Source organism: Tamandua tetradactyla, chromosome 20 (genome assembly GCF_023851605.1).
Source record: "Tamandua tetradactyla isolate mTamTet1 chromosome 20, mTamTet1.pri, whole genome shotgun sequence".
NCBI classification, from domain to species: Eukaryota; Metazoa; Chordata; class Mammalia; order Pilosa; family Myrmecophagidae; genus Tamandua; species Tamandua tetradactyla.
In genome coordinates this window covers 59130143-59146554 of record NC_135346.1, presented here as the reverse complement: position 1 = coordinate 59146554, position 16412 = coordinate 59130143, and the positions used below count along the sequence as shown (strand labels likewise).

The following is a 16412-nucleotide window of genomic DNA, read 5'->3' as shown; positions in this document are numbered from 1 at the left end:
TCCCCCTCGCTGTCTCTGTTTCTGCCTCTCTCACACCTCCTCCTCCTCCTCCACCCCCCCAATACTCTGTGCAGTCAGGAACAGAGGTTCTGACAACAGGAAGTCAGAAGGCACATCCTGAGGTCCCCAAGAGCTTCCTGGCACTGACCTTAGTGACAGAGGCGATGTGGTTTGTTGGGGTAGGGGCAAGGAGGGAGGGCACTGGGCAGACTGGCACAAAAGGAAGACACCTCGTGGCAGAATAATAATTATTATAATAACAATATCATACATCCAGGACATACCCAGCTGCCCCAAAGCCAACTGCAAAATCCATATGTACAGAACAGTCTCTGTAGGTGGAGGGAGGGGCTGCCCGCCTGCACCTGACTTAGATCAGCTCCCTGGGGAGGGGCCCGGCCCCTCCTCCTGCCCCCTGCTCAGGCCTGGCACAGGGTGGGGAGGCTGGCACTGCCAACGCCGCCCCTTCGTGTCAGACATGCCTGTACCTGGCTGCAAGGGATGGGTGAGTGGGTGAGTCTGTGTGGGACCAGGTGGTGGCAGCCGTGGGGAGGGGGTGGTGGCTCCCATGAGCCCCTCTCCACCCCCTCCTGGCTCTTCCTGTGGGCCTGCCCACGGCAGGAAGGGGCCAGGGACACTTGTGGCACAGACAGGGCATGCAGAGCGGACCCACAGCATGCTCGGCCCGCCGGGTGCCATGCAGCCGGCCTGGACTGTTGTCCAGCTGTCAGAGGGCCGGGTAGGCAGTGGAGTCCGAGGGGCCCCCCCTGGGCGGGGCCTGTGATTCAGTCTGTGGTGGGGCTTCCTGGGAGCTGGCCTCCGGGGTGGGCAGCTGCAGGAACTCCGGAAGCACCAGGTCCTCTTTGCGCAGAAGGCCCCTCTGGTCATGGGCCCCACTGCTCTGCACACGATTCAGCAGCTCCACCAGGCCTGGGGGGGGGCAGCCGCAGAGTCGCTGGGGGCACCAGGCTAGCTCCTGCAACCAGGGCTCCCCTCCCTGACCCTCTGGTACCCCAACTTGGATACCCTCCAGCCAGCCAATGGTGCCCAGCCTCAGCTCAAAACTCTCCACCCCACTGGCTGAGTCCCTGTGGTCCCCAGTCCCTGCCACCCACAACATGCCTTCAATGTCACAGGTCTGCCGCTTCCCGGCAGCGCTACCAGGCCCCGGGGCCAGCGAGTTGGGATGGACCGCCTTGTCCTGAGTTCTGGGCCGGCCACCCTGCGAAAACATAGGGTCAGAGTCACAGCCAGAGTGGGGGAGAGGGTGGAGAGGGTGGGGGGTGGGGGGATAGCAGCGGGCCGAAGGGGGCGCCCTGCCCCCAGCTCACCTGGCCGCCGTGGGGGGCTAAGTCGCTGGCTTCGGGGATCTTCGCACCTGCGGCAGAGAGCGCCAAGGTTCGGTTCGCTTCCCGCCCGGCCCTCCCGTCCTCCTGGGCCCGCGCCATCTCCGGGGTCCAAGCCCCGGGACCGGCTTCCCCCTACCTGGGAGAGTGTCCAGAACCAGCCTCTGGGACGCCACCGAGCTCACGAGCTTCTCCAGATCGAGCGGCTGTGTTTCACCTGACTGCGGGGACAGGTCAGCAGCCTGCGGCCTTCCAGCTCCACCCCCGCCCCCCGCCCCGCAGCCCCGCAGCCCTTCCGCTCACCCGGCGCAGTGCCACCTGCTGCGGCCCGAGGCCGTGCTTGGCCAGGACGGGCTGCAGCGCCTCGTGCAGCCGCTTGGTGGGCCTGGCCGAGATTCGCACCACGCGCTCCAGCGCCGCCAGCTCCAGTCTGCACGGGAGCCCCCACCCTGGCTGCCAAAGGGCGGACAGGCAGCCCAGCGGTTCCCACCACCCACCCGGGGACAGGACCGCGATGGGGCGGGGCCTTAGCCTAGGGGCGTGGTCAACGCCAGGGGCGGGGCCTGAAGGAGAGGTTAGGAGCCTGCACCCGGCTGAATGTGAGTGTTGGGACCCGGGAGTTCCCAAGCTGCAGGGCGGGACACTCACTCGAAGGTGATCCTGTTCTCCAGCCGCACCTCCTGATCTGCCAAAACCGTACAGTCCTGATCCAGGAGCAGGGCCTTCTGCGATTGCCAGGCAGGGACTCAGAATCCCTCCCCTTCCCGGAGCCATCCCCAGGGTCCCGGGCGGTCACCTCCATTTCCTCTCATGGCCGTCGAGGGGTCCACCCGCCCCCGCTGGACGCGTTTCCTCCCCCACTGCCCACCTTTGGTCAGCCAGTCACCCAGGCCTTGTCCCTTGTGTGGCACCAGTCCACTCCTCTCATCCCCACGTTAGGGACACTTCATGTCTCCTTACAGCAGAAGGGGGCACCAAAGCTCACCCCCAAGACTGCTGTGAGTCCACAGGGCTGTGATGTAACTGGTGCCAGTAGGTACACAAAATGCCCCCAGAGGCCCCAGTTGCCTGTGCCAGCCCTGGGAGGGGGCAGGCAGGGCCAGCCTCCCCCAGACACTCAGCCTGTGCCCTACTGCAGGGACAGGTGGGGTGTGGGTGGAGAAATTATATTTAGCCTGACATGAAAGCCTGTCTGGGTGCTGGTGGCTGCCCCAGTGGCCTAAAAGCACAGGCACAGCTCCTGCGCACTGCTCCCCTGACACCCCCACGTGCCAGGCCCCTGTACTTACCACCTCTAAGCTAGGCTGTTCCCTCTGCCTGGAATGTTCTCCCCCCTCATCTCTGCCAGGCAAGCTCCTCCTCATCTACATCAACTGCTGCCTCTTCCATGAAATCCAGCCAGAAATGTCTACCTTCTCCCCAGAAATTCTCTCTGGCGGTTTGACAGCTTGGACCCAGTGACATCCTGCTTGGCTCACCTACAGTCTGTGGGCCTGGAGAGCAAATCCCAGGTCTGGGCCCCTTTGCCCACCCACCTGGCAGGGCCTTAGGACTTGTCTAACTGGGTGAATGAGACCCTGATGGGCCTCCTGGAATGCAGCATCTCTCCTTTAGCTTCCTCCTTACTGGATGGTTTTGTTTAAAGCAAGTTTTTCCCTAGATTCCTCTTTTATGTTTGATGCTAGTTTGCACCAAATGGAAAGTGCTTTGCGCATTAGATGAGGTCAGGTGCCCCTGATGGCAGAGGAGGCACAAGTTCTCCCCCAAATTGCAATTTCAGGAATGGAACTGTGAGAATGACAGAATGCTGGGAATGATGGGGGTGGGGGAGCTCCAGCAGCAACCCCCCCCCCACACACACACATATACTTTTTTCTCCCTGTGACTATCCTAGTGAGGAGGATGGGTGAAGTTGGAAATGGGGATGGGAGATAGGATTTTGTGGGGTGAGGACAGATGTCTGGGCTTGCATGAGGAGCCGGGGTTGGAGTTGATTTGGAGTTGGGGTTGAGGTTGTAGGGATGGGCTGGAGTTAGAAAGGGGACGATGAAAGGGGGCAGGGTTGGATTAGGAAGGGGGCTGGGGTTGGGGTTGGGGTCATGGCTGGGCAGAAACAGGAATAGGACTGGGGTCAGGATCAGGAAGGGGGCTGGAGGGGTGGGGAGCCAGGTCAGGTTCCTACCTGCTCATTGCCCAACAGGTACACCTTTATGTCTGGCAGGGAGAGGCCTCGTTTCTCACAGATGCCTGCCAGCATGGCACGGATGGTGAGGCCAGGACGGGCCAGGGCCAAGGAGGCTGTGCCATCGGGCAGGTACACGCAGCAGTATTTCCCAGGGCGGCTCTCGCTCTCCCCTTCTGTGCCCCCCAGGCTCTTCCTGTGGTTCTGGACAGGAAGTGGGTGTGGGGGGGATATGCACACGTGCCTACTCACTGGGCCCCACACATGGCCAAGGGCACACCTGGCACACCTGTAGGCAAAGAGACACTCTCCTACAGGAACACACATATGCACACCCAGATGAATGGGGACCCACACAGGTCCGCCTACTGACTCACACACAGGCTGGAGACGCCAGAGCAGATGGGCACCCCCCCCAACAGGTCACACGCGGCCAGACAGAGGATATGCACCAGTGCCCCTGCACGGTGTGCAACGTGGTGAGGGCGGGAAGCAAGGAAGAAGGCTGAGGGCTCCCCAGCGCAGAGCAAGCCAGGAGATGGAAGCGACTGAGGGTTGACAGACATGCAAACTGGCCTGAGTAGTAGCCGTCGCCTCCTCTAGTCCCCCCGCCCCCCCAGCAGTCGGCTCACCTCAGATTTGCTGCTCACGAAGGCAAGGAAGCCGAGGTCTAGGCTGGCGGAGGAGTTGAGCGAGCCCTGAGACTCGCGGCGCGGGCCAGAGTTTGCGGCCCCGCCGGTCAGCTCTGGGGGAGGGGAGCAATGAGCGGGAACAGCCTCCTCCTCCGCACACCCACCCCTCTGCCCGAGCCCCTTCTGGATTTGGTTTGGCGCCCTCCAGCAGGGATCCCACGTGGTTTGGGTCCCTGGAAGCGTTGCTGCTCTGGGGACTCCCCGGACTTCTGCGGTCTAGCCGGGGAACGGAATCGCCCCAAGGGAGCGTGGTGGTCACAGGGTTTGGGTTTTCCCAGACTTAACAGGCTGACGGTGGGATAAGAAGGAAGAAGGGGGGTAGTTCCCAAAGCTTGCCCAAAGTCCCGCTGCCGCTCGTCGCTGCCTCCCGGCCCTGCCCTCACCCCTGCGGAAGGACTTGCGCAGCTGGCGGCTCCCAAGGCCCTCAGCGGGCGGCAGCTGCCCCAGCTCCTCCACGCCCAGCGGCAGCGACTTCCCGGGCTTCAGCTTCGGTTTCTGCGGGTTTAAGGGAAGGCGCTGGCACCGCGCGGTGCGGGGGGTAGCAGCAGACCGCACGCCCGCGATCTGCACGCACCCAGGCCCGCGCCTCCTGCACGCAGTCCGCGGGGGCCTCTGCGGTCCCCGGCCGCTCCGCCCAAGCTACCTTCCTCGTGGCGTCCGGGCTGCCCAGGCGCGAGGAGCCGGGTTCCCGCAGGGGGCGCCCCTCGGCCTCGGCCAGGAGGCACTCGCGGTACAGCGGGGACTTGACGAAGCGCGCGTAGCTGTCGAACTTCATCAAGTTGAAAATCTGCGGGGACAGCGAGCCCGAGGGGGGCGCTCTGCTCCCGAACTAGGAATGGGGCCCCTGGCCGCTCCCACCCGCTGCCGACCCGGATGGGCACCTTTTCCGGCTCTCGGCCTCGCCCTCGCCCTGCAGCGCCGGGCCCCGCCCCAGCCTCCTTCCCGCAGCCCCGGGTACGGCCCCTAACCCAGGCCTTGCCGGGGTCTTTCGCTCTGTCCGAAGCGTTTCCCGGAGCCCTGGCTCCGCCCCTGGACCTGACCCCACTCCGCTTCTAAGTCTCCCCCTTCCAAGGCCACGCTTTCGAAAGCCCGGCACGCCCCCGGGCCCGCTCACCTGCAGCTGCTGCGCCCGGAACATGTCGGGCCGGGGCTGGGCCAGCACCTCCTCCCCGAGCCAGGCCTGCCTGTCGATGTTCACGGGGCTCAAGGCCTGGCTGGAAAGGAACTCCTGGTAGATGCTGCGGGCCTCCTGAGCTAGCTGGGGGAGGAGGAGCAGGAGGAGAAGGTCAGGGGACGCGCGGGCCTGGCTGGGATCCTGGTCCCCACCCGGCTGCCCCAGCGCCCCCTTTCTCCCACCTGCTGGGTGTCACTGGCCGGGATCCGCTGGAAGCGCTCGCAGGCCTTCCAGAAAGTGACGTTCTCCGCGCTGAACTCCTTCTTCAGGAACTCCTGGGGAGGGGGTGGGGGGAGGGGGACAGAGAGGCACGGAGATCAAGTCAAGGGACATGGGCAAAAGACTGGGACAGATAGGGGCAGCCAGACCGAAGGGGCCGTTTATCCCGAGGTATAAAGAGAAAATGAAAGGCCCAAAAGGCACGGAGAGAAAAGTTGCTGCTCTGGCCAGCCTGAGCAGCTCCATTCATGCCCCAGCCCTGCCTTCCCCTCTCCCTGTCTCACCCAGGGCTTACCGTGAAGTAAGCCAGGCCCAGCGGGTCCTGCAGCAGCCTCTCGAAGGACACGGCCCAGCTGGCCACGGGCTGCTCCTCGGTGGGGAAAGGGCTGCTGGGGCCACTGGGGAGGCTGTGGATGCTGAGCGAGCTGCCACGGCCCTCGTCCTGGCCCTGGGACCCCGCTGTACTGCTCAGCTCTGAAGGGGGACACACAAGTCAGGGTGAGCCCTGCTGCCTTCCCCAGCCCCTGGCCCGACCCCTACCCCCAGGTAGGCACCTGCTCTCCAGGGACCTTCCCTAGAAAGAGAGCCCCTTGTTCCCACCTGGCCCTGCAGCCAGACCCCTGCTACCCCCAGTCACTTACCTCCATCTGAGACAGCCAGAACCTGAAAGAGACCCAAGGTTGGCAGTCAGAGCACAGTCCAGCGAGGATTCCCAAGGGGACGGTTGGGGGCCCAGCCCCCAGGGGCTGGAACTGTGCTCTCCTCTGCTTGGAGGGCCACGCCTGGCAATGCCAGCCAAGTCACTGCTTGCTCAACATGTGCCCAACACTGTGTCCTGAGGACACAGGTCAGGTCCCTTCTAGCCATCCCTGGCTTACCTTTCCCCCAGCCCAGCTCTGCATCAGGGTGGATGGGAGCTGAGACTTTTATTTATTAATTTTTAAATTAAAAAAATATATACAAAAAAACCATTCTTAACATATAATCATTAATTCACAACATCATCACCTAGTTGCATATTCATCATCATGATCATTTCCCAGAACATTTGCATCAATTGGGAGCGGAGGCTTTTAGTCCTGTCCCTGCCACTTACTAGCTGTGAGACCTTGGGTAGGTTACCGAACCTCTTTGCCTCTGTTTCTCCATCTGTAAATTGGGATGATGATAATTTCAGTAACTTCCTTCCCGTGGGGATGGGATGAGTTTAATATATTTACGGCATATAGAATGGCAGCAACTGTGTGATAAGTCAACGTGTCACTGCTTGCTGTCTCTTTGAGGAAGGAGAGGTATATCTGTGCCAAAGGATCTCCTCCTTGCAACTGCTTCCTCTTGGGTCTCCCATCGGCCCCAGGCGGACCAAAGGATGAACGCTATTGAAGAGAACAGAGCAGTGGTTCTCTCGAACTTTAGCATGCATTTGAATGACCTGGAGAATGATCCAGAGATTCAGGATCAGTGGGTCTGGGCTGGGACTTAGGGCTCTCTGTCTCTAACAGATGCCCAGGTGATGCTGAGGTTGCTGATACATGGACCACTCTGCGACCAGCATTGCTGTAGAGGCCAACTCCCTCCCCCCCCCACCCGGTGCGCACCTCAGACTGGGCATCCCAACCCTTATAGAAGCAGGAAAACTCTCAAAACTCCTCCTGCTGCCATCTGCCCCAATTCCCCCTCTACCTTTCTAGCAACAACTCCAGCTTCCTCATAGTCTCTTGCAGACCCACGGCAGGCTCTACCCCTCCCTGGCTCTATCCTTGGCCCTTTCTCTCAGCCCACACATCCCTAGCTCCAGACATGCATAGCCAACTTCCTGCTACCATCTCCCTCCAAATGTTGCACAAGCCCCTCAAAACTCAGACAGTCCCTCATGGAATCCACCTCCGCCCCCACAAAAGCAAAGTGCTGAACTAGATTCCCTGCATCTTGTCTTTTCCCCATCACCTGGGCTTCCCATAGGAGGGCCTGAGTCATTCCCAATTCCTCCCTCCCTCTCACCTCCTACATTTTTTACTAGACCCTGTCACTGGGAGCTTCCTACTGGCCGACCCCTCCTTCCATCCTCACTGAAAATAGTCTAGCAAACATCTCTTTCCAGCCCTCCTTGCTAGAATCTGCTTCTCTGCTCCCTACTCCACCCCTCCACCCCCAGCACCCTGGGAGCCTACCACCCCCCACCCCAGTCCCAGAGCAACTGTTTGTGGTCCTATTCTGGACTGAAAATATGTAGGATATTATTATCTTGGTTCTTAGAATGTCTTTTTTGTTTGTTTTAAGTTTAAAAGGGTTTCTCACATTTAAAATCAGGAACTTTTATATAAACCTCCAGTTTTCTGTCTCCTTTTTTAAAGACTGATGCTTCAGCAGCCTTGAGCCTCTTTCCGACATAGCAACTTTGGCTGTCACTGAGCAGCAACTGCCCTCCCCCCACCCCCAGAAGGGGTTCATGCTCTCTTCAGTGGCCTCTGGGCCCTGTTTGACACATGTAAATTATTTGTGGAGGCAATGGGAGGCAATGGGAGGCAGCCGGAGCTCAAATTTGTGCTGTGTGAGCTGAGACAAGATACTTAACCTCTCTGTGCCTCAGTAGCCTCCTGTATAAAAAACAGGGCAAATAATGGTTCTGATTTTAAAGTGTTGTTGTGAGGATCAAACGAGTTAAGTATACAGAGAGAACCTAGAACATTATGTGGTATGTGGTCAAAGTTCAAGAACTTTTACTGTATTGCTGTTGTGTTAAAAGGTGCCTGACCCTGCTAGCTGTTTCAGTTGATGACCCCCCTCCCTCCCCACCTCCCCACCATAGAGGAAAGGGCACAGGCTTTGACATGCAAATCCCAGCCCTGCCTTTTCCTCATTTTATAACCATGGGCTCATCCTGAGCCTCAGTTGCTGAGATGGAGAAAAAGTTGGTGCAGAGCCTGGCTCAGCATGGCGCCCCGGTTGTGTTCCCCAGCACACCCTGCTGCCTGCCTGTCCTCCCCCAGCCCCGCCCTCCCACCCTCTGCACTCCCCCATCTGACCTGCTTTGTCAGAGTCATATTCCTGAATGCAAGGCAGTGCTGCCCAGGGCTACAGGAGAGAGCCCCAACTCGTTGGGGAGGCGGTGGGGGTGGGTGGGGGAATGTTGGTGAGGAGAGAGAGAGTTAAGGCTTTTCCTCACAGAGGCCCAGAGTCTCTTTTCCTTCCTGGGAACTAGACGCCATTGCTCATCCTTGCACCTGCCTTTGCTCTGTGTCCTTCGTCCCCTAGCCTGCTCGGCAGCTGTGCTGTCAGCCCCAGGGATGCTCAGTTATCTGAGCATCATTCTGACCTCCCTCCCCATCCCCTCTTTGCTGTGGCTGCCTGGAGCCTCAGAGAGGACAAAAGGTGCCCAGGTCAGAAGGCCTCACTCCTCTCTGAGGTTTTCTTTCTTTTTTTTTTGCATGGGCAGGTACCAGGAATCGAACCTGGGCCTCCCGCAGGCAAGAATTTTGCCACTGAGCCAACGTCGCACCACCTTTGTCTGAGGGAGAGGCCCCAGTGTCTTTTCAGGCCCTACCTTCCCGTTGACCCTTCGGACCCCACTCCCCGGCTCCCAGGGAGTTCCCAACTGGACCTGAGGAATGTTCTCTTTCAGCCTCATCTATTTGCATCCTCCTCACCTCTGCCCCACGCTTTATCAAACTTTTCTGTCCTCCCCCCCACCCCTATACACTCCTGCTTCCTGCATTGCTGTTTCCTCTGCCTGGATATCTGCCCTGGCTCCCCACTCCAAACCACCTCCCCAATCTCTGCTTGTTGATATCAGTCACCCCCAAAACACCAGGCCTCATGGAATCCCCCTTCCGACCACACTCTGTCCCCTCTCCCTGCTAGTCTGGAGGCCCCTGGAGGGCAGGCCTGGTTTGTAGGAGGGGATGGATGTGCACTCCCTCCTCACACAGCAGTCTTCTTGTCCCAGTGCTCCCCAGCTGGTGTTGGAGCCCTGAGAGACCCTCTGCCTTCCCTGGTGGCCCTGGCACCCCCTTTGCCAGGGATGCTTAACCTCTGAATGCCCGGCCGGCTGGGCAGCGCCATGCTCTGCTGCCACCAGTTCCCCTCCCCGAGCCCCCTGTGCCCCACTACCTGTTGGGGCTGAGACTGGGGGTGAGAGGCGGTAGGGACAGAAATCTGGAGGTGGGAGGGAGCATGGGGTGTGAGTGGAGCCCAACTCCAGCTCCCATTACTCACTACTCAGGGAGCAGGTAACTTCCCTTCTCTGGGCCTCATTTTCCCCTGGGGAGCCTGGGCTCAGCTTTCCCGAACTCTTGGGCTGTTGCGAAAGTTGCATGATGTCCTGGGAGAAAGCACTAGGCCTGTGGTGGGCAGAGTGGACACAGATGCCTGCTGCCCAGGGTTTTGGCCACCTCGCCCCACCCCAGCCTGCTTGAGGAGAAGTGGTGGGTGAATGGGAGAAAAAGGGAAGGAAGGAGGAGGGGGAGGGTGTGGTTACTAGTGGCACCTCCAGCCCATGGCCAGGCTTCCGTTTGCCATGCTGATTTCTTAGGATATGGGTCCCGGGGAGCCATGGGTACCCAAGAAGGCTAAGGTGAGGATGGGGCCCACACTTCCTGAGCTCTGACTGTGACAGGTACCCTCTGCGGCTCACAGTTATGTTCTCACTGCATCTTTATGGCTTTATCCCTCTGCAACAGGAATCATGACTTCCATTTTATGGCCAAAGATAATGAGATCCAAAGATGTCACATGGAAGTGGCAGAGCTGAGATCAGAAGCCCAGGTTGCCTGACTCTGGAGCTTGTGTTCTTCTCCCACCCTAGCTGCCTCCTGTTGTGGGTTGGAGCATACCTGGGAGAACTCGAAGGCCTCAGGACCTTGACCCTTGGGGTCCAGGTGGGCAAGGTCAATTGGGGGTGAAAAGCACAGGGGCTCCCCTTGAACTGTGCCCTCTGGAGAGGTCTGATTTTGATGAGAGTGCTGATTTACTGAACATGAGCAGGGCACTTTGCATCATCATCTCATCTCGTCCTAGCTTGGGGAAACTGAGGCTCCAGGATCATCTCTGGGGATGCCCACCCAGAAACCCGTGTGTCTGCCTCCCTCCACCACACACACTTCAGTCTAAGGCCATCCTGCACTCCAGTGCCCAGCCCAAAGCCGTACGCCGAGAACACAGAGGAGGGGCAGGTCTCTGCCTTGCAGGTCTCATTGGGTGGGAAAGACTAGCGGCCCCCATACCCCCACCACAAGCATGACAGAAAGTGCAGAATGTGATAACAGCCCCATATCCCTGCAAATGCCCCCTGTGTGTTTCCCCACGTCCAGAGTCTTGGCCACAGCACACACACACACACACACACACACACACACACACACATATGCACGCCCCTTAAGGAAGATCTTCTCTGTCACACTGCCTGAAGTTAGCTGAGAAGTCAGAGCCTCCTTTGCTGTCGTTTGACCTTTAATTATCCCTGAACCCTGGCTCTCACCCAAACCCCAATTTCATTCTCCTGATTTGCGCCCCTGTCATTGGGACCTCGCCAGAGTGGGAGCTGCTCGAGGACAGGGCTTGGGTCTTGTGTTCCTGAGCCTAGAGTGCCCAGGACAGGGCGGGCACCAAGGAGGGGTGATGGATGAATGAATGAGTGAGCGAACAAATGAAGCAGCAGTTGGAGCTAGGGGAAGACAGTTCTGGGAGCAGGGCTGGGAGCCACTGTCTCTCAGTGACAGGTTTCACTGCAGCTGCCTGACAAGCTGAGTGGCAGTAAGAAGGGGCTGACAAGTGGAGCTGCCTCAGCAGGGATGACAGAGGGTGGGGGTGGGGTGGCAGGTGGAGGGGTGGAGGCCCAGATGTCAGGCAATTCGGGGAGGTGGAAGAGCACTGGAATTGGAGTCAGACTGGCCAGGGTCCAATGCAGGCCCTCCGCTGACCTTGAGCACATCATTTACTCCTCTGAGCTCTCTCTGGAGGGGACTTGTGGCAGGAACGAGATGCTGGGTCCAAAGGTGCCTCTCTATCCACCTCCCCGCCCAGGTGCCAGGCTGAGATGTCCCTCCACAGCTCCCCGCCCCAGCAAGGCCGTTCTCAGGAAGCTGCCAGTTGACCAGAGAGCAACCGAGTTGTGACCCTCAGGCTTCTAAGAGGTGGCACAGATAGTTCAGAATGGCAAGGAGAGAAACTGCATGTGAAGGCTACAGAGAGGAGCCAGGGTGTCCAAGGGCTTGACGAGACTAGGGACAGAGCTTGGGGTGTCCTCCCTGCCCTGAAGGACTTTGGGATGGAAAGACCATGGGTAGATGCAGGAGAGGGCAGAGGCTGGGTTTGCCTCTGCCCTCCCCCACCCCTCCCCAGCTGCCTGCAGTCCTGGACACTGCTCCAGCAGCACCAGTCCATGTACCCCATCTTTAAGAGAGCAGCCCTCCCAGGGTGGACCCAGGCCTGCCCCTCCTGGGCTGCAGAGTCTGGACACACAGGGGGGGGGCTAGCTAAGGGTCATGTCTCCAGGGCTGGGAGTACAAGGAAGAGGGGTCCTTTATGAGCTTTCAGAGTTGGGTTGGTGATAGTGACAGTGAGGTGGGGGGCTGGGTCACATTTGGAGGGTCTGACTCCTAACCACCTAGTGAGCCTGGGGCTGGGAAGTAAAGGGCTGCCTGAAGGATGAGGGGTGGAGATAGGTCTCAGGAGTCAGTGGAGGGGTGGGGAGTGGCTCAGCTTCTTGGTGAGGCTGGAGATCCTTGAGGAGGACTGAGAATGTAGGGGATATCAGGCTGATATTTACAGAGCCCCCACAACGGGTCAGGGCCCTCATTTTCATCATTCCATGTCATCATCTCAAGCTTTTGAGATCCATTTCAATCTCCTCATTTTACAGATGAGAAAACTGAGGCTCAGAGAGGACCCCTGGATCCAGTGGGTCTCTGTCCCACAGTACCAGGCTGGGCTGAGTAGTGGAGGGCCAGGACAGTGTCTGGCTTCCTGGGGTTGGTAGGATGAGCTGGGGCTCTGCCAAGAAGATTGGGGGCCCAGGGAGGGAAGGGAGCCCCAACATAGCCTGCCTTATGTGCCAAGAAAATGGAGAAGCTGGACTCTTAGAGTGCTGCCCTGATCAAGAGCCAGGGAGAGGGTGCATGAGGGTGGGGCAGCTGCAGCCAGGGATACCTTAGTGCCCAGCTCCCCAACCCTTCCTGGATAGAACAGGTACACATTGCACAAGCCCACCCCCCAACCTTGCCTGACCTGCTGACCCATCACAGGCTGCCTAAGGATGATCAGTTCTGGCAGAAGTCTCTGGAAAAGCGGTGACCCAGCCAGGGCTGTCCCTTACCTCTGTCCTGGAGGCGTGAGGGGGGAGAGCAGGGGTCAAAGGGCATGTCAGGTCTCCTTGCTACCCCTGGGATACAGACAGCCTCAGACGGTGCCAAATGAGGGACCAGTGGAGTTCGGACCAGAGCCGTGCCCTCTGTCCTGGCTACATTCTCAGGATTGCCCCAGGTCCCCTGCAGGACCACCTAGAAGGTCCCACCTGTCTGCTGCTGTCTGTTCCCAACTTCTCCCGCCGCCGCCGGCAGCCGGACAGGCTCTTGCCTGTCCCTGCCGGGTGTGTCTCCTGGGCTCCTCCCTGGGTGTGCCCACCCCTCCCCGCAGCCCTGGCCCGGAGCCCACACTCACCATGCGCCCGTTGGGGACGCCCAGGTGCTTGGGCTTCCCTGGCATGCCGCCGCGATCACAGGTCCCCACCGCGGGGGGCGCCCACCATGGGGGCTGTGGGCAGCACTGGCCGGAGCACGCGTGGCGGCGGACGGGCGGCGGAGAGAGCCGGGCTCCGCTCCTACGGGCCCTCACATCCTGGAACACCAGCTCACTACCTCTTTTCTCTGCCACAGGAAGTGTCTCTATAGAAACCAAACCACAGAAAGAAGCAAGGTCTAAGAGGGAGCGAATGCCTCTTCCTACACACACACACACACACACACACACAGGCACGCGCGTGCATGCACACAGGTTCACGCGCACCGCACACATGCCACCAGCGCAGCTGTGGCAGCACCCCACGCAGGCACCAACACGCAGCAGAGGCCTCGGTGTGCCCGGCCCAGGGAGCTCAGAGGGGAAGTCCTGGCAATCAGAAGTGTACACTCAGGCACCTCCAGGGGTTCACGTGGACACGTGTGTGCAGGCATCGGACCTGCACGTCCACACGTGTACTTTTTTGTTTGGTTGTTTGTTTATATTGGTTTAATCCAAGTCAAATGTGGTTTACAAAGGGAAAGGACAAGGACCTTTGTATAAAATATACAGACACAGCGTCACACCATGGGACCCATGTGGGGGGTGAGGGAGACTACACTTTTCCCTGGGAACAGTCGTTCTAACCCCAGGAAAGGTTCTCAGTAGAAGGCACCCTCATCCAGTCCCAGTCGCAGCCCCTGCTTCTTCCCTGTTTCCATTTCCTGACCGTCCTCCCCCGGCCCTCCCGCCCAACTCCTTATAAACACCCCCATGAGCTAAGTCTAAAGAGAGGATCGTGTCCCTTGGGGCATATGCCCCATGTCTGGGAGAAGAAATATACTCCACTGAATCCCGAGCGCATGGGAGAGGGTAGGGACACCATAGGGGGAGGGAGAGACAGGCACTCAGGAGGTAGATGGGCTGAGCCCACAGCCAACTCCAAAGGAGGCACTGCTTCCAGGTCCGCACATATACTTGTGACTCAGCACACACTTACCTCACACCTACTGTGTGCTAGATATGTGCACACTCAGGGACAGCCCTCCCCCAGGCAGTTGTGTCCATGCATGTTTACTTTCCCCACGCTACCCTCGCCCATCCCCCACCCTCCATCCCCCACCACCCCATCAAGCTGCCCTCCCCATGCACTGGTGGACCTGTGTGTCCAAGTCCATCAATGCATTTAGATTCGCTCTTAAAAACCTTGCTTTGGTGCAGCGCTGTCAGCCTGGTCCTACATGGATTGAGGTCCTTTACCCAGAGCCCTTAACATGCGTCTTTGATACACATGCACATACCTGCTACGACGAAGTATATTTTACTTTTAGAATTAGCTTAGAGCCCTTAAGTTACATGCCGCATTGGTTGGGGCCACTCTTCCTACAGAGACAAGGCAATACCCCGCCTCCAGACTCTACCCTCTACCCACTGCCCCCTCCTGTGGCAGAAATGGGACAGCTCTTCACCACAAATCCATGTCCTCTTCCTCCTGGCACATGGCTAAACTCGATTTCCCAGGCTCCCCGGCAGGTAGGCATGACCGTGTGACTAGTTCCCACCAACCGGGTGTGAGTGGAATGCCATGGGTCATTCCTGGCCCCAGGCTTTTAGAAAGTAGGTGCCCTCCACACTCTCTCTTTCCTCTTTAGTTGGCTGGATACAGAAGAGGAGGAGGGGGTCAGGGAGCCCTGAGGAGAAAGGAGCCTGGGTCTCTGCGTCGATGCATGAAGGCAAGCCACCCATCAACCAGGAACACCAAGTTTCGCCTGTTATTTGAGTGAGAGACAAATTGCTATTGTATTTGAGCCATTATACACATTGGGGTCTAGTTGTTATAGCAACTAGCATTATCCAAATGAATACACCATTTTTTCTCAGCCCTGACTTGCCTCTTTCAAGAAAACCTGCTCCAGGCTACCCAGATAGAGGGATTCCTATAGACTTGGTGTGTGTGTGGCGGTAGGTGCTTTGGGGCCTGGAACACTGCCAGTCCTGGTCTTGATAAAGAGGGTGACTTCTGTCATATGCCTGTGAGGCCTTGTATGGTGTGTGATGTGAATGGAGGCTGCCTGTCTGCTGTGCCACAGATCTAGGCCTAGGCTTCACAGGGGACTTTATAGTTTACAGGGTCTTCTCCCAACATGCCCTTGTTTGGTTCTCACAACCACTTTGTTGAGTGGGGCTCGTTATTCCCATGTGATAGAACAGGAAACCAAGGCTCAGGGAGAAGAGAGCTGGCTAAGGGTACACATCCAGTTGGAGAAGTGCTGAGCTATGAATGTGTGTGATTGGGTGCTGGGAGTTGAGCCGGGGCCACCACCAGGTCCCAGCAACTCATCTTCCTTTCTCCGGAGGCCCTCTCTAAGGCCCTTCTCTCCTGCTGCTGCAGAGATGACTCTCCCCACCTGCCCACCATGGATACCAACCCCAGCCCTTGACCATGTGTATCTTCACTCCAGGGACCCTCGCTAACTCTGGGACTTCCCATCTCTTGGCCTTTATCTAGTTTTCTCCCCTCCATGAGGGTGGTGGGCTACCTCCCCCCCTCAGAACATCGGTTCTCAATTCCTCTTTCTTTAGCTTCCCACAGGGGATCAGTTACTGGTGTCCAATCTTCTTCTGGGAGTTCTCCTGACCCTCCTTCTCGGTGGAGACCTCCGTACCTTTGTCCTCTCTTATCTAGTTAAAATGAGCTCCTATTCCATCTTTCTGTCTCTGTTAGATCCGCTACAATCTCTTTCACTGTAGTCAGAGAAAGCCATGCCTGTCATTCCCATGCTTAAAACAATCCCAATGCCCTCTGGGGAGAAAAAAGCACTATGTTCTTTAGCTGGGAATTTGTGGCCCTTTGAGTTCTGGGCTTAACCAAACTCTCCCCCACCTCTCACTCATTCCAAACTGCTTGTGTCCCTTATGCCTTCAGGCATCCCTTCCTGCCATTGCATTTCTTGTTCCCTCTGCTGAGAATGCCTTCCTGGTAAACTTCTCCTCATTTTTCAGGACCCAATTCTAGAACCCATTTTCATTCTTCTATCAATTACTTCTTAACCACCTCCTATGTGCAAGGTATTGTTCTAGATGCT

At 58.3% G+C, this 16412-nt stretch overlaps 1 protein-coding gene across 1 annotated transcript; it reads right to left on the bottom strand.

The window, feature by feature from the left end:
- Nucleotides 1-237: 237 nt before the first annotated feature.
- Nucleotides 238-13622, bottom strand: RGS14 (regulator of G protein signaling 14). The gene is made up of 16 exons (XM_077137758.1): nt 13615-13622; nt 13270-13493; nt 6255-6276; nt 5909-6087; nt 5577-5669; nt 5335-5478; nt 4864-5007; nt 4604-4715; nt 4161-4273; nt 3529-3732; nt 1995-2071; nt 1650-1776; nt 1486-1567; nt 1332-1378; nt 1123-1222; nt 238-930 (listed from the first exon to the last, which is right to left on the bottom strand). Exons 2-16 carry the CDS (start codon nt 13312-13314, stop codon nt 728-730), a joined length of 1692 nt encoding a protein of 563 aa, XP_076993873.1. The 5' UTR covers nt 13315-13493; nt 13615-13622; the 3' UTR covers nt 238-727.
- Nucleotides 13623-16412: the final 2790 nt, after the last annotated feature.

Excerpts from the sequence above, each read along its gene's own strand:
- RGS14 (XM_077137758.1), bottom strand. The coding sequence starts at position 13,314 with ATGCCAGGGAAGCCCAAGCACCTGGGCGTCCCCAACGGGCGCATG. Across the intron at positions 6,277-13,269 it reads GCGTCCCCAACGGGCGCATG|GTTCTGGCTGTCTCAGATGG; the intron begins GTGAGTGTGGGC and ends GGTCTCTTTCAG. Across the intron at positions 3,733-4,160 it reads TCGTGAGCAGCAAATCTGAG|AACCACAGGAAGAGCCTGGG; the intron begins GTGAGCCGACTG and ends CTTCCTGTCCAG.